The following is a 25,103-nucleotide window of genomic DNA, read 5'->3' as shown; positions in this document are numbered from 1 at the left end:
ACACACCTCTGCTTAGGAAGCGGCCAGTTTAAAGGTCTACAAAACCACCTTGGCCAACCGCCTCTGAGCAGTAACCTTCCGTTTCCACTGAGCACCTATCACATTGATGGCACCTAACAAAATAAATGTTAAAGCAGAACAAGTTGGATGTTTAATTTGGGCTGTATTCTTGGACAGCAGGTGAATTGATATTGCCTGGGAAAATAACACCATGTGGACATGGTCAGAACATGCAGGTGAAGCGACCACATTGCAGAACAAAGCTCAAAACTTTTTAATGAGAGACCAGAAGGTCTCAAGTGGCTAGGCAGAACGGCCTGATTAAAATAAAAAATAAAAAAATAAAAAATAAAAAAAAAAAACAGTTCTTCTTCCAAAGGGCACTTTTCTTTCCCACTCCTCAGTTGCTGAAAACTGAAGGGAAAAAGAGTCTGTAGCCTAAAGTAAATCTCTCTTCTGCTTTCCAACCCATACATATTTTGACTAAAGAACTAAATTGCTTTTTCTTTGAAAGTGTTAACTGTTACAGCATAAAAATACGCTTGCTTTAAGAGGTGTCAGCTATTCTTCAGAGAGAGGGCAAGCTTCTTCATGCAGTTGCCACCACACGGTTACCACCAGAGCTCGGGCCCAGAAGCCACGAAGCGCAGCAGGCCTCACCCCACGTCCCGGGCTGTGTCAGGTGCTGCAGCGACGGATCCACTGTCGCCTCCTTCCGAAAAGGCTTGTACAGGCACAGCTCGTTTTATAGGGCAACCAAGAATTAACACGCACCACTCGGGAAGGAGCGTTCACAAAACCCATCTGTGGCATTCCGAACGTTTAAGGGCTGGCAGGAAAACAAACATGGCAAGCTCCATCCTCCTTTATTCTCTGCTCTGTCCAGCAGCTCTTATGGTCAGCAAGCACAATTTATCCCTTTCTGTCATTCCTTTCAATCAAAGTTGAACACTTGTTTGCTTGTCTGCTTCTAGAAACAGATTACTGTGAGACTTCAACTGCAGGCACATCGCAGCAAGGCACTACTCAACCCATACTAACAAAGTCAGGTTTATGGGCATTCGCTTACTCATACCCAGGTTTGAAGCACTTCAGGAACTAAATTTATTTTGTTGGAACCGGAAAACACTCCCACTATATCTATGCAAACCGACCTTGATAACCACTTTTTCCTGCAATTATATTAGTGGGAAAAACAGAAAGCAGAGAAGGCCTAACACAGAACGGCACATTTGTCAGCTGAAGTCACACCACTCGGATCCGAAGCACAGGCTGGTTTCAATGCAAATGACAATCTGTGATACGGCGAGCTAGCAACGGCATAAATTATCACACAGGCACAGAAGAGAAAGTACCTTGCTGCTGACACCGGCAAGAGAAACGACATCTCGACAGTAACACTTGTGTTCAAGAGCAGAAAGCTCGCCCCATATCAAACACACTATGCACTCGGTTCTGCCTGGAAACATGTTGTAGCCCTTGACAAGAAGCCTCTTACTTAAATAAGATTTTTCTCACCTTCCCCACAAAGATACGAGCAGCATCAGCCCATGGAATATATGCCTGCAAAATTCCAGATAAATAACCTGTTTGCTTTATGTAAGTCTGTAAAAATAGCTCCAAGGAGCTACTGACTCCAAGTTACTGTACACAACAACCCCTCAAGGTACAAACTTTGTTTGAATTCTGCCCAAAAATACTGTTTTTGAGCTGTTTCAGAGTGCTTTTCCCAGCCTCAACGCTCCAGCTGTGCCACAATGAGCGCCCTCCAATGTCAACAGACACTTCATTGGGAATTACAAAATGCATCAGGATCCCCTATAAACAGTGCTGTGCAAAGGCAAACCTTAAAAACTCTCTCATACAACCCTATTTTGAATGGTCCCAATCACTGACAAGTGAAGTGCAATGAAGGAAGTGAAATTACAACACACTTGTTAATTCAAGAGTATGCTTCCTGGGGTCCAGGGTGAGAGAGGAAGGAAAGGAAGAGAAAGCACTAGAAACTGAACTTACTAAAAATATATACAAGGGAAAAAAATCCCAGGCAAAATGTTAAAGAGCCAGCATCACAATATTTAATTGAACTTCATGTCTTTATATGCACACGTAACAAGAAAATCTAGTCCTCAAGACAATATTCAGTTCTCCTCCCCCATAATAAGAGTGAGAATATGCAAGCTTTATGAATTAACCTAAACATACTTCCAAGATACCAGAAAGTAACAATACAGGAATGGCAGGAGTTGCAGTTAAAGAATGCTTTTTATTATTTTTTTTTTTTTGCTAGAGACAATGGTAAATGGACCAGTAGGTTTAAAATTTGTGTTAAAACAGCAATACAAAAAAAAAAAAACACACAACACCCCCCACACTCAACTACAGGGAAGGGAAGAGAGAAAGGGAAAGAGACAATGCAGCTTGCTGTCTCCAATTTAATATTTATCTGCCTCTTATATTACTTTCTCCTATCCCTGAAACATTCTAAGAAGGAGGAAGAGGTTACCACCAGCAGGATATTTAGCAAGCCTTCCTCAGAACACAGAATATTTGGAGGCATCTATCTCAAAATAATAAATAAAAAAGGTTCATCATGCACTGTTACAGGCTCAGAAGTGACAAAACAAGTCAATCATCCTCCTGGGAGTGTAAAAAAAAAAAAAAAAAAAAAACAACTTAAAGCCTGCGTTGCTGAAAGTGAGAGTTTAACCATGAGCTCTTAACCCCATACACAGGCATTTAAGAAAATGACTGGAATTCAAAAGCTTGCACGTTCGCAAGTTCTCACTGAAACAACCGGTTGCTCATCACTTCTGATCTAGCCACCTGCACGCATAAATACAGACTGGGTACCTAAAGTTAGATATATATTTTCAAAGTCTTGGCTTCTGTCTTTAAATGAGGATTTCTTTAGGGTTTCTGATTATAGTACTTGTACTTCTGAACTTCTGAGACCCACCCTTCTGTCCTTGGTTAGCCAGAACTGCAAAAAGGACTGGCATTCTCTGGAGAGCTGTCCCCAGGGTGCTTAGCTTACCTGGCCACCAGCAACCCAAGCAGGTTTTTCCTTTAACCCATCTGCCTGCAAGCACTTCGTGAGGCAGAGCTTGTAAGGCCAGCTTGTGTCCTCCAGAAGCCAAATGTTTTTATCAGCTTTATTTTCTGCAGCCGAGATTTTTAGAATCAATTCCGTCCTTCTGTAAAGCAAGGACCCACTTGAACGTCTGCTACTTACTATTCTAATTCTGCATGTCTATATGGTAAGAAATGAATCCTTAAAAGATGCATCTTGGGGAACTGGTCTAACCACAGCTGCAGGAAAACACACAAATTAATTAACTAAAGCTTCCTCCAGCCAAAAATTAATGAACTAAATCTTCCTCCTGTTCTCAGGAGCAGTACTGCAACCAGGTACAGCTGCATTTAGCTTCCAGTCAAACTGCAGCTGCACCACAGCAGACTGCAGTCCATAGGACTATCTTGGGATAAGCAACCCAAAAATTAAGGTGAAAATCCTCTGTTGGTTAGTATTTTTCTGGAAACTCTAGGTCTTTGATCACTGAAAGCCAACCATCTTGTCTGGCTGCATTCATGAAAAAAGTAAATAGCTATTGGATGCAGGAAAAAAAAAAAAAAAAAAAAAAAAAGGAAACACCACCAAACTTAAATAAAGTCCTTTACATGTATTTCAAGAACCTGACTTATGACATTTAAACACTCAAAATTGCCAAACTACAGATCAAACAGACGTAGCTGAAACTCCTGCGGAGGCCTGTTACAATTCTGCTGGAGAAAGAATGAAAGGGTCAGGCACACCACGCATGCCACAACATCAGGGTACACGAGTATGAAGTGGAGATGGAATTTAAGGCAGAACACTACATTTCCTGCCTCCTATCACTGAAAGCCAGGCCCCCTCGTGTGATTTTAAATGGACTTTATTGGTATGTGCAGAACATCAAGCTGTGTTTCGGACTGAACTCTTTTTTTCCTTCTAACTAATTCACAAAAATATTCGGTTCCCAAGGAAAATAATATAAACAAAGTAAAGAATATGTACTTTGTCTTCTGTGAAATAACTTTGCAGTCTCAGAGTTTTTTTTTGTGTTACAAAATAATTCATGGACTCAAAGTTAGTGCATAAGGTTTAAGCAGTGTGATATTTTCCAAATACCAGCACAACCCTCCCTTGTCTACAAACTTTAACATCTTACTTTGAGCAGTCTAGTAATTAATTTACTTATTTCATATACCACTTTCAGATTTAATTTTGCACCCACTGGCACATGCAGAGGAGCTGGGATTGCTTTTAACTTTTATCAGTAGAATTTTTTCTTCTTCTTTTTCATGCAACCTTTCCAAAAATATAGTTGAGGCAGACACCCGTCCCCCCCAACAGCATCGTTGGTCAATCTACCATCCTCCAGTTAATACTGCATAAGGTTACGGTTGCTTATACAGCTACCCGTACTTCTTGACGAGGATCAATGGCACAGGAATGGGTCTCTTCAATTCTGCAAGCTGGGAAGTGTCAGATACATTAAGCCTTTCACATGTGAATCTCTCAAGTTGAAGAGAGACACACTGTACTCCTCTTAACAGGATGAATCCATGGGAAAAAGGAGCCAGCTTTGAACATGAAACAATATGATGCCTTGCACAGCACAGGGAAAGTATGAGGTAGAGCTGGTCAACAAGCATCAATCCACATTGGCTGAATGCACTCTCGGCAACTTTTTATAAATTAAACTGAGAGCCTAAGTAAACTGTTACAGCAAAACTGAAACTGACAGTCTACATACATGTACCATGACGACTGAAAAACTAAGACCAAATATAGCTCATGTGTTAAGTGTTTTTAAAATTCTGTTGTGAGCAATCAAAAGAGATGAAGGGAGCTGCGCCTGCACTACAGTAAGTTTATAAAGAAACCTTCATCTGAAAAGGATTAAAGATATACTAGAAATTGTTTTGCAAGCTGTATAGGAACAAGCAAAAGCACAAGGTCTACACTGTCCTGAACAAAGTTATTGAAATAACAGATTTTATTTACATACATACAAGTACCTAACAGTCAGATTTAGATTTTTTTAATTTTTGGTCACAGTAACTTAAGGAAAAGTTAACAATGATACTTTGATAGAAGAAATCTGAAGCATATCCAAAGGCTTCGGACTTCAAAAATATAGGGTCTTTAAAGTTTCAAAAAGATATTGCTAGAGACTTGGTTTGCCATGCTATAAACATTCATCTCAGAACATAAACAGCAACTTCCTAACTTTTTGGCTCTAAGAGAGGTCCCCGTTACCTATGTCTGTTTCCTTTCAGCAAGGCAGCTGCTGAATGACAAAAGTGATGCCTTCAGTTCTTCCTAACTTATTACTGGTGTCCACACACAAAGAAGTAGGAAGCACAGTCAGTGGACCCATCTTTCTGTACACATTGTGTTTCTGGGGGCTTTTTTAACTGAGGAAGATTGAGCCCATATTCACAGGCCATACATACTGGTTATACAGGCCATAACCAGTATGCAGGCACATAGTAACAGAGATTTTGCAACTTTTAGGTTCACTTGAACTCTCTCCCCGAAGTGAAAAGTAAAATACTCCAGTTCTGTATTTTTAAAAATAGATGATAGTAAATGAACAAGACATTTCAAGGCACCTATGAGTTTGTAGCATTTTTTCTTCAGTGAGATAACGAGTGCTGTTTCTCAAGAACAGAAACCTAAAGCACCATGCAGACAGAACAGTCCTAACAGACGTTGTGTGATGCAGGCATTCTATTTCTGTGCTGGAAAAAAAAAAAAAAAAAAAGTTGCAACAAAAAGGAATGATTTCTCACCTTATATATTACAGACTAGCCTTGTCTTCCTAACACTAGAGTTATTTCCTGATCTGCTTTAACCTCTGCTTGTGCTGCCATGACCCTTACTCTTCTCCTCAGGTTCTACAGTGAACTTCTCATAGAGTCCCCAGTCATTAGGGGAGAATACAACTACTTCTGTATCAGACAAGGTTACCATTACTTTTCTCTACAGGTCAAATCCCCGAGGCTCAGATGAATGTTTTTCTCTTGACCTCGAAGCTGGCATACACAAGGCCCGACTCTTAATGACTCCTGTAGGGGAAAAGCTAATGAACCCAAACAACCAAATTAACAGAGGAAATAACACAGATGTGCGCTGCCTGCACTTCAAGTCCTACACCAAAAGGAGCAAAAGAATCAAGGAAGTAATATCCAAAGGTTCTCTAGTTTTACAGCATATAACCATTCCTGTCATTAGAGCATACCTTCCTGGAACTGAATACGTTTAGTTCTGATACTAAATCCAGGAGGGGTATAAAGTAACCGTAGTTTAACAGAGGACCTGATGCCTCTGAAATTCTTTCTGTTAAGGCTAAATTTACATGTCTGGTGCTTGGGTTTTATAAATGCAAAGGCCCAGATTGCCTCTGCACGTTGCATTTTTGAGCACTGGCCTCATTACAGCCCCACTGTAACAACTCATCTTCCCATTCATACAGGAAAGGCTGTAAAATGAAGCTGAAGCTACAATGAATGCTACAAAAAGAATCTGAACTAAGGACAAAAAGAAAAAGGCATGTAAGCAGAGATTTATTACAGTATTAATCCACAGGTCACGCTATTCATTGGTTGAGAGATCACAAGGATCAATTTAATCTGCAGAATTTCACACATACTTAGAGTTCTTACAAAGTTTAAACAACAGACCTTCTGCAGCATCCGAGACCTAGGAGACTTTTAATGCCAGCTGCTGGCTGCTGAACGTCAGCTGGAAGATACCCTTTGGCATCACAGCATGTTAATCCTTTTTACAGAAAAAGGAAATTTTGAAGTAAATCCCACCTTTATACACTACTCTGTATCAAGATTCATTCCTCCAAAAACAAAGGCTCTTAGAAGTAACAGGTATACTCTCAAAGCTCTCCAAGAGAAAGCCTCACGGTTGCTTACTTCATTCCTCCAGAAAGTCACCACAGTTGCCAGTTCCATGCAACCACGAAGTAACGTGACACAGTGCCTGAAACCTCCAATACACTCAAGATGTTTTATGTATGCACGAGACCAAACTAGACCAGAGCTAGAGATCAAATCCGAGGAGAGACAGAGGACCAGAACATCTCTATAGCTTCCCTGCCCCCTGCTTTTCTTGTTCACCTTCTTGAGTTTTCTTTTTTCAATACTACCGTCAGAAGTAGCAGGTGCCTTGACATTAAGGAACATTTCAATAAGCATGGGTAGCTAATAAAAAACACAAGATATTAAGGAATACAAGGTGATCTGGAGCTTTTTATCAGTATGGATTGTCTGTGCAGTCTCTTCAGTGCTGAGACTGAGTACCACATATGAAGTAACAGAATTCTTCCATTATTTGCAAAGAACGCATGCCAGCAGCAGATTCCTCTCTCAAATAGTTTGGGCAGCTACTAAAAATAACTTTACAGACTACATGCAAAAATATATTTAGAGCTCTATTTACTCTGCCTTGCTGTATGATGTTATTATTGTTTTCCAACAGCATTAGGAGTATTTTATTTTATTTTATTTTTCTTATTGCCACCTTTAACACACCTTTCACCTTCTCTTCAGTTATCTCAAAGCCCGGGCTAACCAACTGATCACTGCAGCTATTCCCTTGTTTGAGGGACAACCACCAGAGCCTTCTTATCAATAATAAGAGCTGGAAAAGAGGCGATACCTAAACAGGCAGCAACTCCTGTGCAGTACAGAATATTTGCAGAATGACTGTTAAGAGGAAATAGAGCTCTGAAGACACCAAGTTCTCTTGGGTTGATGGGCTAGCCTACTGTGAACACCAAAACAGTTAAATATTTGTAGTGCTACAGGAGAAAAACTGAAGCTATCCAAATAATACAAGTCACACTCGTGTAATAACACCAGGGATTTAGCATGTGTTAGAGGAGGTGGTGTGAGGAGGAAGCAGGGAAGGAATGGTGTTCCTGGGCTTTTTAAAACTCTGAGTGTCCAGTTGCTATCTGGAAGGAGTTGTATGCCCATGATAGTTGCTGTAAAGGTTTAGAAGAGGAAACCTAAGTGATGTCTACCTGTTTTTTCCCATTCTAGGGCCAAGGGCTTTCCACAGAAAGGTGCCTAAGAACTGAGGGAGGAAAAAAGAGGAAAGGAATAGGGAGAAGCTTCAATAAAACCTCACTAATGATAGACTCTGCTTGTGAAAGCTGTATGCCAGAAGGACCTTTCCTCTTAAAGAATTTATCTTCCTCCCTTGTAGAAGGATAACAGCACAATTTTAACAATTCTAAGAATTTTAAGCTATTAATATCTTCCCAATCATCGCCAAAAGCCAAAAATACTACAAAGAGAAGGTCTCCAACAGCCTGAAACCACTCACTGCATTTACATTTTGCCTAAACTACTGCTATCAGGAGGAAAAGCAGGGAAGGAAAGTTTTCAGCTATCACAGAGGAACTTTTGAAAAAAATCTCTTCCAAAGCCACAGGCTTTCATTAATACGAGTTTCAGAGTGCAAAAGGACACCGTGCTAGGAAGAAAAAAGTGTTTTTCCAACTGCTACATAACAGCATTCTTGTCTCTAAACAATTAATTGTGGTTGATGGTAAAAACAGCAGTGCCAGATTCAATAAGCCATTACAGACATGTCAAAATCGTCCAATAGCAATTATCTTGCCCAAGATGAAAATTAACATGTCTGGAAGGATTTCCGTAGTAAATTTTTTTCCCAGGGTTTCCAACATGGCTATAAAAAATTAATTGAGCTGAAAACGTGCACTAGTTCAAAGAATTCCTTTGGATTCACTTTTTAAAAGGGCTGAAGCAGCAGTCAAGATATTTTTCTTACAGTGCTTTTTAGCACCCGCATCTCCAGCATGCATTAGTGCAGGCATCACCGCTCTGAGCACGCAGGAAGCATTTCAGGCTTCAGGGCACCTTCATGCATGTCTGCACTCAGCATCTGTGCGATGAGATGTGTGAAGCAGTTGATAAGGACTCACCAAACGTGGCTGCAGAAGCCACTGAAGGAGCTGGGTGCACAGAAAGATGCCACTGAAGGAGCTGGCCTTGCCCTTTATAGCTATTTCAGAGTTATCCAAATGCCACGTGTACAGCTTCTTAAAACCAAGGCTGCTCAAGTATAATCTTGGATCCATGAAACACCTAAAATCACACCAGGCACTTGGGGTGGGATCAGAAGGACTGACAGGGTAGTACACCAACAAGGAGAAAGACAAAGGCTGCCAGAGAGGCAAGCTGGGCAGACAGCACCTCCAGCTACTGGCTGAAAGAACATCGCCCAGCCCTCCACCGCTGAGCACGTGCTGCTATCGCACTGCCACAGCCCTGTCCTCAGCCTGAGAAAGCTCCAGCGCCTGTCAGATCTTGCCCAGGGCACGTAAAGCTATAACTTCAAATTGTGGCAGCAGCGAATCTGTACACTTTTTCTTTTTAAGCTATCAACCGATATGAATAATAGCCATAAAACTTCTGTAGCCACAATCAGCTATTGTTTGCAAAGCACTGCAATTGCAAGATAACCCAATCACCACGTAACTCTCCCTTCCTCGTCTTTTTTTACACGCAGGTGTCAAGGCTTTCATTTCCTCCAAGAAGGAATTATCAAGCTGTACAACTCTTCCTGTACACACACATCCATCAAGTTATACCAAGATTTTAGCCTGACCTCTTGGCAATTCAGATAAATTTACTTAACAGAGTTCAATGAATAATTTAAGATCAGCAAAGAGTTATTGAGTGGCTAGATGCTAGACTGTATGCTACATTACTGCCTTCCATGTAATAGCATAGGTCTATACAGCATGTAAAACAAAGAAATCTGTGTGCACATTTCTTTGCCACTCCAGCAGTGGCTCATACCTGATCTCTGAAAGCTCAGCAGCATCTCACGCTAACTGATACCAGAGCCTGTGCTTCTGTGCAAGTCTCCCAAAATCTGAGGATGCTGAGTGCCCGGAGATTAAGAAAGGGAAGCTAACAGAGTTGCCAGATTAGGAAGGTGGTCAGAAAACAGAGAGGTTTGACAGAGAGACTGGAACTAGGCTGGAGATTTATATGAGTACATGCATGCAGTAAGCACTGCAGATTCACATACCTTCAGAACCAAACCACCTGCCACAGATTAGAGTTGAATACTAAGCAACACCCAGTCCCCAGTTTTATGCAAAGTGAGCACAGAAAATCCACAGCTCATGTGTTAGGCGAGACAGCCTAACACATGCCAACTCAGATGAGCTGTGCACCTATCGAAGCCCCTACCTCACCCTCCTTAAAACATTTACGTGCAAGGAGAGAGGCCCATACCAGCCTAAATCATTCTGTGACTCTGAGAATAGATATTAAACTACTTGAGAAAAATATGCCATAGTTTCTGGTCTGAGTAAAGCTTCAAAAACAATACTGACTTTTCAAAACTGTTAGAATTGTAAATTTAAAACAAGGCCAAGGTTCTAGTGCAACCTATAAACAATTCCATTCTTTTAGTGAAAAAAATCAAAACAAAACAGACAGAAACTGCATCTTGAGTAATGGTTTTAAAACCAAAAGCCACTTAAGACAGAGGACAATTAAAACAATATAAAATGCTGGCAACAGGGAAAAAACCCAAAGCCTACATACCACTGACATCTTCCTCAAGCGAAAAACCTGCTTGGCGTGCTCACTGTGTTTAGCTTTCCGTGTGTTTAAATACAAGAGGAGAAATCAGTGACACTTCAGGCTGCCTTCCAATAGTGAAGTACTACATGCTACTAATGTATTCCTTTAACTGACTGAAATTTTTTGAGGCCCCTCTAACACTATTTATGACTGCTGCCCTGCCTTCTAGTAGTACGGGGGTTGTTAAGCACAAGCCATCTAAATCCTTTCACCAAGTATTTGCCACAAGAGTTCAATTTCTTACACCACTGAAACTTGAAACATGATTTCCCATCTCCCCCCCAGATATAAGCTCTAAGTGATGCTGTATCCCTTCTACTTAGAAATACCATCAACCACACTAGCAAAACACAACTTTTCTTACTAAGCACATTCCACGTCTACAAGTGGTAATTAAGCTCCTTTCAGGACAGGTCCAGCATAGGCTAGCAAGAGAAAGGATTCTCCTTGCAGTGACTCAGATGACTACTAAGGAACAGGCTGATGAATCAAGAGTTTCACCTCCAAAGAAGTGAAACCTTGGCAGAAGCTCTCCGAGTGCTAGTAGTGTCAGGCTACTATCAATTATGTTGAGCACTGGAAGCTAGGAGACCACCTTTTTGGACCACAAGCTGAGAAAATCCACAAAGACAGTGGGTAACTCGTTTATCCTCCTGGGCTATATTTGAACTGGTGACTCACCAAGCGTGTCTTACTTGTTATTCCTTCAGCTGGCCATTTCACCTCCTTCCTCTAACCTCCAGAAGTCATCAGCACACAATTATTACTCTCTACACACAAACACCAAGATGAAAAAGGCCTCTACAGTCAGCAGAAATGACTGATCTCACCACCTGGGACATACTCAGCTCTGGAGTTTTAAAAGCTCTGTAAAACCAAAGAACAACGATTGTATTGGACAAAACATGTGGATTCCCTACAACATGAAGTTACGATGGCCTTCAGTTGCAACTTTTCCTACAGAAAGCATTAAATGTCCACCTTGGTCCACACAAGCAAAGCAGTAATCACTACGTGTATTTTTATAACCTGCTCCTAAAGCCATTCTGTTTCTCAAAATTTTGCAGGGGCCTTCTTCAGCCTGAAACTTTTCCTCTTTGGTCTCAAAATAATGTTTCAGGAATCTCTTCTCTTATTCTGAATTATAACTATAAAAAAAAAGTTATATAACTATAAAAAGTTATTCTTTGAAGCCTTTCTTGGATTTGTTTGCTTGCCAAGAACTCAAAAATAGCTGAAGAAAGCAGGCAGCTACAAGATAGTTCTCCATGAGGAAGCATGTTGTGCTGAAGCTTCATTTTCTTGGTTTTCTGGGTGGGGAGGGATGTTTAAACGGCAAGTGACATGAAGAAAAAACAACACGCTGAAGAGGATCTGCAGATATTTAGTAAAAATGAAGCATTATAGAGCCCCACCTCTTCTAGGATATGTTATGGGACAGGAAAGACCTGAAATCTCCCTGTTTTAACTGATCAGAGGTCCACAAGAAATTAGCAATAATGTTAGCAAAACCTGCTTGCAGGACTCAATCAGCCACACAATGCCAAATCTTGAAGAATTTTTCTTTTCTGAGCACGGGGTAGGGAAGGGAAGAAAAGGAAAATAGGCGAGGGGTAGTTTATTTGGTATCAAAGGATTCCTCATATACACGCTGTACCTTAAAATCTCTGAGAGCGTCTTTACCTCGCTTACACTAGAAATGCAGCCACCAGTAGCTAGGACTATCATTGCTGAATTGTCACCACAGAGGTGAAGAAATTCACCACCCACATATGCTCGCCTTTGCCTCAGAGTTGCACATGACAGCTGCAGGAAGCGATGGCCACACAGTACCATCCTGATGACTCTTCCAATCCTACAGTAATTCTTTGGCAAGTGTACTGGGAACCCATTTTAATTGCTAATTAATAATATAGATGTTACCACAACGTTTAAGTAGAAGAAAGGGTCAAACTTTTATTGAGCAGCTCCTACAAAATAAGACTAAGTAATAAACATGAGATTTACAAAACATGAACGTCTCTTCAATCTCTACTCAAACTAAAACAGCAGAATACACTTTTTATGGATTTTGACACAAAAAAAGGTAAACACTATTCCTAGCAAGAAAACACTCCCTTCTGTTTTTTTTTTTTTTTTTTCCCAAGGGGGAGGAATTAAATGCACAATTGAGTGAAATTTGGTGGGAAGACTCACATGAACTGAAATCTCAGTTTCTCATTTGATAAATGGACCTTGGCAGGGTACATGGGCAATGGAATAGTTCCTCTGTATGGAACCCAGATTAAGCTCAGATGTTCATGTTATTGCCAATAAAAAGATGGCAAGGACTGAACGGATTAGTATCACCCAGCTGAAACATCCCTGATTCACCTGTGAAATGCACATGCAGGCAGAGTATACATGAGAGTTAAATGCAAAGCAAAGTCTCGCACAAGTACTACTTAGGGGCGCCTCAGTGGTAAGCCACATCTCTTATTTAGAATAGTATCAGTGGAATTTTGTTCCCACTGATTTTTTTTCGTCTTAATGAGAGCTTCTAATGATAAAAGACATTCCAGGGCTATAAGCAAAGTACAGTTCTGAGGCCTGATGCTGCAACCTTCCCACCACATAGCAAGCAGCACGTGATTAACTAACGAGTCCCTGTGAAGGACACAGACTCTAGGTGAAGAGCAGCTGCAGAATCTGGCCTGAGAACAGTTTCATATTGAGTATGTATATCATTAAATAGTCTTACCTCAGTAAGTGCGTGCAGCTGTCCTTGATGCACACAGACACCCATAAACCTACAAGAAACAAGAAAAGAAAAGTGGTTTGGGCTTTTTTCCCCCCCTCTATTTTTATTTTGCTTTGTTTTTAAAAACGAAACTAAGATAATAAAAAGTACTGGCTATGCCAAGAAAGAAGGGAAAAAAACAGCCTCTCAGACAATGCATACCTCAAGGGTGATTATTTAAAAGTCTCAGCACAAAACAAAATCATGTGCCTACACTACAATAAGCAGTTCCAAGAGAGCACAGGAGACAGCTCAAACAAGATGGGAAGTTAGTGATTTGACTATAAGCAAAGGACAGCATATAATGTTTTATGCAGAAAGGAAGAGCCTCAGAGAGCTCCCTGTTTTAAGGAAGCCAAGTTATCCAGTGTTGGTCTGCACAAACAGCAAATTACTTCCCTTTGCATTTTGCTGATTAAGCATAAAAATGTTCCTTTCTGTCCCATTCCTAACCACTCGAGAATATGAGAGCACGTGCGTGCAGCGTACTTTTATTCTCCATTCCTCCCACCCCCTTTTATTTTCAACACTTCCATGGAAGCAAGTTTCGATGGTACCCTGTGTACACACTTACCACTACATTGCCTACACTGCACGAGGTTCAGACTCCTGCAGTTAACAATAATGACTGTCACCCTTGATTTTTCTGCACAGTGACAGAGAAATTGCCATATATTTAAACAGAGGAACAACTGCAAGCTCATTTCTTACTACCATACAAGCTGAACCTATAAGTGACAAAATGCAAATTAACAGTAAGCATCTCGCATGAGAAAGTTCAGCACAACTTAACCTGTGTGCACTTCAGAGCCCTCCTGCCAGAGTTACGGTTTTGGTCATTTTTGGAGTAACCAATTTCCAGTTTCACTATCTAGACTTTGGTCTCAACAAGGAGAAACACATCTGTTACTTCCACAATACTTAGAAATTTCCGCTTTACAAGCAAGGTGTAGAAATGCGTGATTTCGTTAAATACGACAGAGGAATTGTGTGGATTGAAGGAAAAGGTCCTTTTATATCCTCAAAACCTTGCGAATTTAAAACCAAAATGCTGCAAGACACGCAGTACTAGTTAAGCTAAGCTGCTTTTGGACAAATGAATGATCCTTACTGTTCTCTCATCTAACAGCTGACTAGTAAATTACAAGCAGCCAAAGAAATAATATAGATAAGGTTCTTTGGATAAGCTGAACTGTGGAAATCTGTTTTTATAACCAAAAAGAGAAGCAGGACTTGTACTTTGAAGTCTATTGCTTGCTTTCACCTCAAATAATATCTTCCCCAAATTAAATATGCAAATTTCTACTTGAAAGTGAAATTACAACTCCTGTTGCTTAATGAAGAGCAACAAGGCACAACAAAGTGTTGAGGGAAAGGGTGAGATGGGTTTAGATACACTATCTACACAAAACATTGCTGATCCCGAGTTTCATTTCATACAGTAACTGCACATGAACAGTTTTGTAAACCTGTTTACAGATTAAGCTTCCTAAAACTAGGAAATCCAGGCCCCTCCAAAGCAAAAATCTGTTTCTACCTTCATGTATTCTGAGTCTTTTAAAGCATGGTGTTAACAGTTTATTCACAACCAAAAGCAGAAAAAAAAGATACCAGTTCCACTATTAGACAAATTTCAAGTGTTTTCTCTTCTATGAAACATGTTAATGACAAAGGTTACTCCATCACTGCAATATTTTCATTCAACAATGAAGACAAAAATAATATTGTTTCCATCGATATATCAGCTCTTCCTAATTTAAAAGTAACATAATATAACTTTATAAAGGAATTCATTCTATTTGACCTAAGTTTTTCATTGCATTTAAATTCATAAATTATCAAAAATTTGGTAAAATTAAATTTCTCATCTTTACCAGACAGGATAAATAATACTGTCATCAAAATCCTAGTAGAACTTTTTCTGATGACCTGTTTTGGTCAAAGGAAGCCTCAATGGAAACATATTCATTACCTTTGTGAACCTACACTTAAGGCAGAAAAGATACGTTGGCTCAAGTTACTCAGAGTTCACAAATACTTAAACATCTCGGTTTTCTACTGGGAAGCAGACATACATTTCTGACTTTACATCAGATAGTAAAACAAAGCTCAATATCACGATCGCATGAAAAATGAAGGACAGATACATTCATAAAACCCACATCTTTAGAAGTTATTAGCCAGGAAAAGAGAAACCAGATACGCTGATAAAGACAGAATTAATGAGTTTACAGCAACATACTGAAACCATTAAAACACCGTGTCGAGAATCTCAGTTTTCCTACTCTGGGAAATAGATTGATAGAACAGACCTCTAGTGATCCAAATTCCTGGAAAACTTCTCCTTAACTGCTCTATCAAGCAATAATAAGCCTCCTGGTTAAGCCAAGTATTGCTACAAAATACTCTTGGAAAGCTTTTTCACTAAAAGGTAATATTCAAAGCAGCAGCTACCAGGAAATACAATTACCAAGTAAGGTTTAACATAAGATTCCCATTTCTGAGCTCGTCCCAGGTGAGATTCCAAGTTCTGCGGGTAGGAAGCTGACATGCTGGCCCGGTGCAGCTGAGATTATTCCTGTTGGCTAGACGCGCTGTCTCCAGAGCCAAGATGTGCTTGTAGGTGAACTTCAGCATGCTGTCTTGTCAGCCAAGGGTTACGCTTCCTATAAACATTTCTCGTTGGAAGCAGCCTCAATGAGCCAGCTCTCCGCAGAAGAGGAGATCATTTGCGGATATAAGGAAGCTTATTTTCAAGACGGAACATCTGGCCTTATCAGAGAAGCTGAATCACTTCCAAAGTCATAACTAGCAGTTGGAAAAGTTCCCCCAGAAGCTGCAAATGTATGAGGGATGCTATTCGAGTCCGCCCTAAGTACAGTGCAGAACATTTCCACCACGAAAAGCTTTCTAACAAGTGTCAGTGATGTTCCCATGCTGCAAAACTCTGCTTCTGAAAGCCAGGTTATTCCTCAATCTGCAGTACCTGTCCTCCTAGACAGCAGGAAGAAAGTATTCTGGACTTCTTTTTTTAGTCTGTTAGGGCAGTTACCAAAGTGCTTCCAGCTCAGTCAGACTGCAGGGGAGAAAACTCTAGACAGATGGGGGACAAAAAAACTCAGTAGCCTCAGTGTCCAACCTTTGCCTCCTTGGGAAATCAAATAAAACTAATATCCAGATTAAACAGCCGTTAAGGATATCTAGACATTGAACATGTGCTTTCCATTAAAAGAACTTCACTGAGCCATGTACCTGCTCTGTGGATAAACCTAGGTCAGCGACAGTCCGACATAATAAACTGATGCCCTCCGAAATCCACTGATGCTTAGGTGAAAGAATTCAGGGGGTTCAGGATAACATTAAAAGTAACAAACAAACCAGACACAATAATGCAAAAATCTCTCATACAAGCTCGGTATTATAAAAAGAAACGAGGTCAAGAGACAGATGCTTACTTCACTACACTATTGATGAAGGAAGAGTAAGTAAGAATATAAAGTATGCATTAAAACCTTCCTTAATGTTTTATGCACCATTTTAGTCACCAAGTATATTTCAAGTTTTCTACACTTGAATTGTGATTTAAGACAGAGATAAGGCGTTCCATCTATTACACACAACACAGGCTCTCTTTTATTGTGTACAACATTTCTAAAATTCTCTATTGTGATACCTGCATCACATAGAGAGAATAAAAATATTTTTTTCCTTTCTGTTACACTGCTGTTTGATACAAGACAAATGATGCTCGAAGACAAAAGCCATTCTTCTACCTGTTGGAACAAAGTCGATCACAATTTCACAAAAAGGAGGGTTTGATAAGGGAAAATTGCATCAGAAAAGGGTATTGTTTTCCCAGGGGACTAGATTTGTCTGAAAGTAGCTGACAGAAAATTCTCCTTGAAAGAAGTCTGCATAATATACACACTACCTTCTTATTTTGTTTTGTTTGCGTGCGTGCACAGAAAGTAGATTTAATCAATGAGTCAATCTGTCTGCACGCTCACTGCCAAACGCAGTGAGCAATATCTCCAAGTGCTCCCACGAGAGCACTTTAGCCATGAGCTAAGGCTTTCTGCATACAGACTGTTTTAAATGAAGTCCCTAAGGTACAGCTTAAATAAAGAAGCATTTTTTCAGGAAAACAGTAGTGATATTAAAAACTGAAATTCTATCTCAAAATTGAAGATATGCTAATTTAAGAGACAGCACAGGGGACACAGAATCTGTGTTAGCACAGCACTTCGTTTCTGACAATGAGGAAAACACACCTGTAAGACATTATCAGAATGTAAAGGTATTAGTACCAGAATGAAAAGGTATCAGGTCTCCTAGTCTGGAGCCTAGGAGACAAGGGCAGATTTCTGGAGTCCTTTCCAGCTCTTTCCTTCTTTTGATTTAGGTAAAAACTCATGACCACAGAGCAGCAGCAGCATTCAGAGAAGCAGCAATGTGCTGAAAAACATTTACAAACATACATCAGCCTTGGTAGTAGATCTAACTCAAGCCTGCACTCTAAGTGGGACACAAACGAATAAGGAAGTAAAGAAATGCTCCAAACCTCTGGTTCCCCTACCTCCAGCTATTACAGCTGTATCATGCATCAGCCACTCCATATTAACGTGGCTATAGTAAACATCACATGGTGCAAACCAGAACTCCAGCTCGCTCTTCCATTCCTGCTCTAACCATCTGTTTTGAGGTAAGATGTGATAAGCCAGGCTGCCAGAAAGCAGCACATCCCCACGCCGAGGGGAAGGAGAGGTGTTGAGCAGAGACAGAAAAGCTTTTTAGTCCTCCAGCTTGCATGCAGGAATGAGATGGAGAGAGGAGATGATGCAACATGGGGCTGGTGGTAGAAACAGTTCAGAGCACTCCATGAACACCACTAGTCTGCTTTTGCTCCATCCACTCCTAAAATGTCCTTAATTTGATCCCTGGGGGAAACGAAGAACAAGAAAAGCAGCTCTTTCTTACTTAGTTTCTGATCGCCAAGACGATGACTGAATAAGAAATACAATACTACAGTTAACATCTACTCTGCCTCTGTAATCACATCTACTAATGGAAATAGGAAGCAATAGAGAGGGAGACCAGAAAACCTCCAAATCCCCTTACTTTTACCATTCATGCAGCTGCAAGAGCTTCTATTCCAAAACATCCTTAACAAAGAGGTTCCATTTTTGCCAAAATAAACCCTTTAGTGGAGGCTAGTTTCTGACTTTTTCTAATGTACTTTGCATCAAGATTTTTTTTAACGGATCTACTTTATATATAATTATATATATTTGACCACAAGAGTCTTTGTGATGCTACCACAGGGATGATACACTTACAGGAACTTGGAAGTGAAAACTAAGCTCTTCACTGTCTTCTGATCAAGACAGATCTACATGGCTGGCCAAATGCAGAATTTGAGCACAGAAACACTGAAATGAGAGTGGTGATACTTAGCCTTCCAGCTCTGTGCCAAGCAACACAAGTTATTTTTAAAGCTTAAATAACCAGACCAATATTTCATCAAGTATTAGAAGTGGAGGAACTGGAATACTCTGCCTCCTAAAGAAGTACAGAAGTGTCTAGGTCACTAAGGTAAAGTCTCTGCAGTGCTCAGGAATGGAAGAAAGTCAGACTAATTCAGACACCAGACTGGTGCTTGTAGGCTGGGGGGGGAAAAAAAACTCAAAAGACATCTGGAACTGTGAAAATGAGATGATATAGATAGCACAGAAGCAAAAGCAGTCTCAAATAATCAGCAGTATTAATTATTCACTTCGGTGCAATGAATGGCAAAAACACAAGAATCTTTGCAATAACAGCTTGAAATTAATTGCAGGCACGTTGGAATGGATAGCGAGTAAAAGTTTGCAATGCATTCTGGAACACTGGCAAAGGGGATTTTTATTTTCTTTTTATTATACAATGGGTAATAATGATCCTTGGCTACCAAACATACTAGAACGAGGAATCTTTTCTCTATGCCATATCACTTAGCTCTTATAAAGCAGAGAAGAATTCGATGTCAAAGACAGATTAATTTACAGATTAAGGCACTAAACCATCAGGATGTTCAAAAACATAACCCCACCCAGTTTAAGGAAGATTTTGGTACACCAAAATAAACAAATCATTGCCAAATCTGACACTTACTTTCTAAAATATTAACTAACCGAACAACACACGTGTTGAAATAGGCTGAAAGCAGATTTTAGATACCATAAATCCAGTATCTATCCCATTTCATAATCTGACAAGATGTTTAGTAGGAGAGCGTCTCACAGCCCTCTGGCCAGCTGGAGTTAACCACTGCTCAACGTGACCTAAACATTGCAGCCTAAGAATCCACTAGTGCCCTGACCGGCAAAGAGCAGTTCAGGACTGATGGAAAGTCACACATTCACAGCATAAATTCACAGTAGATAGTTCTAGAGCTTACAGAAGATGAAGAAGCTCGCAAGTATGTATTACATAAAATCAGAGATCACTCACAATGCAAGTGGAGGAGATCCAGTGGAAAGTGGAAGTTATGCATTAGAACTTCTTGGAAGAAGATCATTCTCTTTAAAACTAATACAAGTCTATAATTTCTAAAAATCTAAAAATAAAGAAGCATGGTGTTACAGAACATTTTCCCAGTGACCTCTTAGCAGTACTTCACTGCTCTTACTTGATAACACCATGTTTTTAGCTTTCAGCACTATACTATGCAAGTAAATGATTATGAAACATTTCTAATGTGTTTTTGAAGTGGGAAATGGGTCCTAAGCTAATTTTTATGAAACTAGAAGAAGCGCCAGTAATTTACAGGTTTCTGAAACATACATACAGATGTGCACACACACACGCAGAGGTAGATAACATTTAGAAAGGGAGAAATCTTCTGTCAAATAACACGAAGGGACTGGAAATACTGCAGTGAGTGATTTTAAACCAAAAATTAAGTGAAACATAACTAAAACAGAAACACCAAGTTATGCAATAGAGGAAGAAACATAAGTTTTTACTGTACATTATTATTCAATAGAATAATAAAACTAAGTAGTCCTCATTTGCATTTCCTGTAGGAATATCCTTGCTGCCTGCAGCAAGCATACTTACATTAAAGACTTTTTTTTAATACTTGAGAACCAGCTCTCCTTGAAAAAGCCTTAGATGAAGCATTTCACAAAGCGAGTGCTATTTATGCTCCAAAACAGTTATGCCACGATAAGACATACCTTTCAACATATGACATTTATTTCTTATGCATTCACTCATAACTGCTTAGTTGAACACAGATAATCCTGTGTAATAGCTGGGAGCTCAAATAGAATTCCTTTTCAGCTTTACCCATAAATTGATATATTAGTGGTCTTTCTTCCAGACCACCTGTGCAACACCACTGATTCCAAATTATTTATAGACTAAGGCCAGATGACATCAGTATATCATCAATATTATCTCTTAGACATAAGGCCTTTAAATTTCAACAATTACTCAGAACTGAGTACCATAACTCTTGTTCTCAGCAACACCTGTGTAATTCTGTTCAAGGGGGATAGGGCTAAATTCTGAGGGAAAAGGAGTGGTGAATAGATGTAAGAAAAGTAAAGATCCTGAAAACTAAAATTCCAGTTCTCACATCATTTAAAAAATAAATAAAGAGCAAGGATAATTGCTGAGAACTTATCTCACTTTGTAGCAGAAAAAACAGATCAGACAAAAATCTCTGATTAGAAGCAAATTGCTACAACACTCAGATCGCTATACACTGGGACCAGTAAAATCAATACAGTTTTACTATGAGTAAAAGTTCTCTACCTTCTCAGGGTTTTTTCTGTTTGTTTTTAGAAAAAACAGAACAGACACCAATTAATGGAATACTCTTTAAAGATAATCCAAGTGCTTCTGGTTTGAATCCTCATAAATACTGAAGGAAACAAACAAGTTGTTACGCATCGGTTGATGAAGACTGAGCCAGGACTTCACGGATCAGATAAGCTAATTATAAAGATATTTTAGGAATCAGTACTATATCTGTACTATTTAATAGTCTTGTGAAAAAGAGGAAATTAAAGTTCACTGTGTCTCCAACAAAAGCTTTCAGAAAGCTGCACTGCCTGGACTATCATCGTAACCGCAAATCATGTGAATGGTGATAAACCTGCAATCATTTAAGTTCATGAAGAGAAGTCCATTTCGCTCTTCAGATCGTTGTACTGTTTCATCAGAATATAACGTGGAAACTTGTTTTTCTCTGAAATTACTTATCACTAGTAAACTCAAGATACCAAACTCATGTGAATTTTCTGTTTGCTCAAGTCTTTTCTTTCTCTCTTCTTCCCACTCCACTTCTCCCATTAGGACAGCAGCTGTTAGAAGCTGTTCCTAACACATTCATAGATACAGCTATACAAAAAAATGGAAATAGAAAAGCTCTGCTAGAGACAACCTATCTCCATACAATTCAGAAAAAGTAGTATACCTTAAGATGTTTGGATGTGAGAGTCTATTCATAAGTTGAACCTCTTTCAGCATGTTTGCTCTGTTGCTGTTCAGTGTGTTCATCTTCAAAGCCATGACCTGGTCTGAAGTTCTGTGTCTTACCTGCAAGATACAAGCAAAAAAATGGTAAGAATATGTCCTAGCAACATGAAATTGGACATCACCTGTACAAGGCTGCACCTCATCATCTTAGCACGAGTGAAGGAAGCCACTCGATTGCCCAGGGAAAGAAAGTTCCCTACTCCAAGTCCCATAAATCTCACCTCCTTCCCATCCATATACTTCTTTTCCCATAGCAGTTACAGGCTCCATTGCTCACAGAACGTGGAGACCCTGCCTTATACAGCTGCTGGGATGATTTCAGAAGTAGTCAAGATTTACTTCTTGACTACGACCATGAGCCAGATTTTACACTCAGTGGAGAGAAGGCATTCACGCCAACCCGTACTGCAAAGCAGAGATGTTACTGGACATGGTATCACCTAGTCTAGGATGTTCAGTAGTGGCTGCACAGTGCCAGCATGAAAAAAGCTTTCTCTAGCAGCTGTGCAGAACCAGCACACCAGAGACAGCTTCCCCAGTCAGACATGCGTGAATCCAGCCACTTCTGACGTGCTACCCTCAAACCAGCCTATTTGCCACCAGCAAACAGGCAAACATTAAGTAGATGTGCTACTATTAGAAAGAACTTGTCACAATAGCATAAGGCAAACAGCAAAGGACTGCGCAAGCTGAAGAACAGCCCACAGGCTTTTTCTCCTGCTTCTCCCCTGCCCATGCACACAAGCTTCTCAGCTGGCTCACCCACAGCCACACAGTAATCCCAGGGTAATAAGGATCAGAGAGAGGAGGTGGAAAAGGATGTAGAAAGCAGCACCAAGAGCAGAAACCAGCAGCAAGTTCATGAGCATGGGACTTTTCCTTTCAGTGGCAATACCAGCTTTAAAAAAAAAAACTGGTTGAACTACAGCTTTAGTGTGTTATAACAAGATAATCCAGAATTCCTCTGTGCATAACCTGTCCTGCCTGTTTGGCATTCTTATTAGTTTTAAGCAGGATGATTGCACGTTAAGTTGATGCGGTTTAGTGTTACTGGTCAGGTTTCTTGTGTCTATTGTGTGCTTTCATTAATTTTTAATTTTATGCAGCTTTTGCATACTGAGCCAATTTGAATGAACAAGCTGAGCCGGAGAGGTCAACTTCTTTATGCAGACATTTTTTAATACCTATTTTAGTTATACTTAGTTTTATTAGCTGTAATGCTTTGGCTGAGGAACAAAAATAGGAAAAAAAAGCTTGCACTCACTTAAGAAAGGAAGGTTTGTTCTATCAATGCAAACAGATCAGAATAAGGACAATTTAAAAGCCTTCAGTCTATACAGAACAGCTCTATCAGCTCAAGGAATACTGCCTCTGGGAGAAGGGTGAGGAATCTTTAGCGTTGTGCTAGAGCAATTTGGGTTTGCAGTGAACGGGAAAGAATTTGAAGGAGCTTAACTCCTATGGGCAGGGAGCTACTCGGAACAGGACTCCCTCAGAAATCAGCTTTCCACTAACACTGAAGCTTCAGGGTCTGCCAAGAAAGAATGAATAGAGGTAGAAGGTGAGCAGAAACTTGGATGGAGTGTGGTCTTGAACAATATTTGCCTTCTCATTTACTCCACTAGCTACCTCTTAATTTCTTGCCCATTTCTATAATTCACTCCATTCCCTGCCAAAACATCAAGTCTTTTTGCCTCTGCTCTTCGGTAAAAGAAGAGCCTATCCTATAGTAGCACCTTCTTCCTTGTTCATTGCCTTTTCCTTGTTTTGGCCTCTTCTTGAGCTAGGGAAACCTCAGAAAAGAGGGTGGGTAAGTTTTTGGAGCACTGTCCTGCATGCTTCCTGGATTTTCAGGTCTGACAGGCAAGAGGAAGCGGTCAGCAATTGCTTCTCAAAGGACCGGCTGGCTGCAGCACTAACACCATGCCCAGAGAAAACTGAGCAGGTTTTGCAAAGGACGTTTTTCATTCTTCACGTCAGAAGGATATTCCTGAAGTCCTTTCAGTCTTGATAGACTGAACTGGGTTCTGTAGCAAGCTTTGGGGGCTTTTTTTTTTTTTTTTATTAAATCAATTTGACCATGCTTCAGAACAGCTCAGATTTCTAGCATCTGAGCATGTTAACAGATTTCTGAGAGGCACCCCACACTGTGCTGAAGGTGGGAGAACAGGGACTCGTCCTCTCACACCAGCTACCATTTGAGTTCGGAGGGAAAGGCAGACCTGACGGCAGAAAGGCTTCTTCTCAAGAGGTCAATACCCAAGACAGTGAATAAAAATCAGATGACAGCTTATACATCACGGAACACGCTATTAGTCACTTAGGATACACATGAGGATAATTGTGTTCTCTGCTCTGAAGGAGAGCTGGCAAACAGCATTTGCACAGCAAGAACGGACTGCCAAGAGGCACAGGCAGGTCCTACCTCGAAGGTCAAGCTCCAGATCATCTGAGCTGTCAGCTCTTCTTTACAGCAGCTGTCAGTTACACCACCCCATGCATCTACTTACCTGTCACTCATACTCTACACAAAATTGGGGTCTCCATCGGCATTCCTTGCCAAAACCCCAAACAGTCTTTAATCTTTTATCTCCCATCAGGCCTCTTTTGTGTACGTGAAAGCATGGAAATGGTGTTTCACCCACAAGACAGCTCCAGAAGGGAAACTCGTAAAGATCTTAGAAATGTTACCGATCACATTTAGTGTTTGTTTATAGGGCATTTTGCCTCAGTGCATGCCTGTACCCTCAACATAAGCAGGGAACCCTAGTGGTTTGCTGTAAAACTGTCAAAGCTGTTGACATTATTATTAATTAGAGTTCCTTGCATATGAGATCAAGTAACCTTTCGGTGATGTCTGGATGATCATGTCTATGCTTGGAAATATTCTAGCAATCCTACAGCTGCCTTCCCATGTTGCTCTGCACCCTCATCTGCCTTCAGCCTGCTTACCTACATGCCTCCATCTCAGAGGTCACAGTAACCAGATATTGCCTCCCTGTTTTATTGCTGTCAGGCAGTTAAAGTGTCCCTTTGCACTGATTCTCCGAGGATCAAAGTGTTTTGTAAGTACTTTGACCTGGCTATGGCTAGCTGCATGGCC

General features: G+C 40.3%; 1 protein-coding gene across 1 annotated transcript in view; it reads right to left on the bottom strand.

The window, feature by feature from the left end:
* Positions 1–25,103, bottom strand: part of TESK2 (testis associated actin remodelling kinase 2) — a 75,744-nt gene that overhangs the window by 28,886 nt on the left and 21,755 nt on the right. Inside the window, exons 3-4 of the mRNA XM_032192002.1 lie at positions 21,939–22,060; positions 13,436–13,484 (exon numbers count right to left, since the gene is read on the bottom strand). Of these exons, the coding sequence (XP_032047893.1) occupies positions 13,436–13,484; positions 21,939–22,060 (171 nt within the window). The remainder of the gene's footprint in view (positions 1–13,435; positions 13,485–21,938; positions 22,061–25,103) is intronic.

The sequence above is a fragment of the Aythya fuligula genome, chromosome 8 (genome assembly GCF_009819795.1).
Source record: "Aythya fuligula isolate bAytFul2 chromosome 8, bAytFul2.pri, whole genome shotgun sequence".
Classification (NCBI taxonomy): domain Eukaryota; kingdom Metazoa; phylum Chordata; class Aves; order Anseriformes; family Anatidae; genus Aythya; species Aythya fuligula.
The sequence above is the reverse complement of the archived record's forward strand: the minus strand, read 5'-3'. Positions and strand labels throughout refer to the sequence as shown.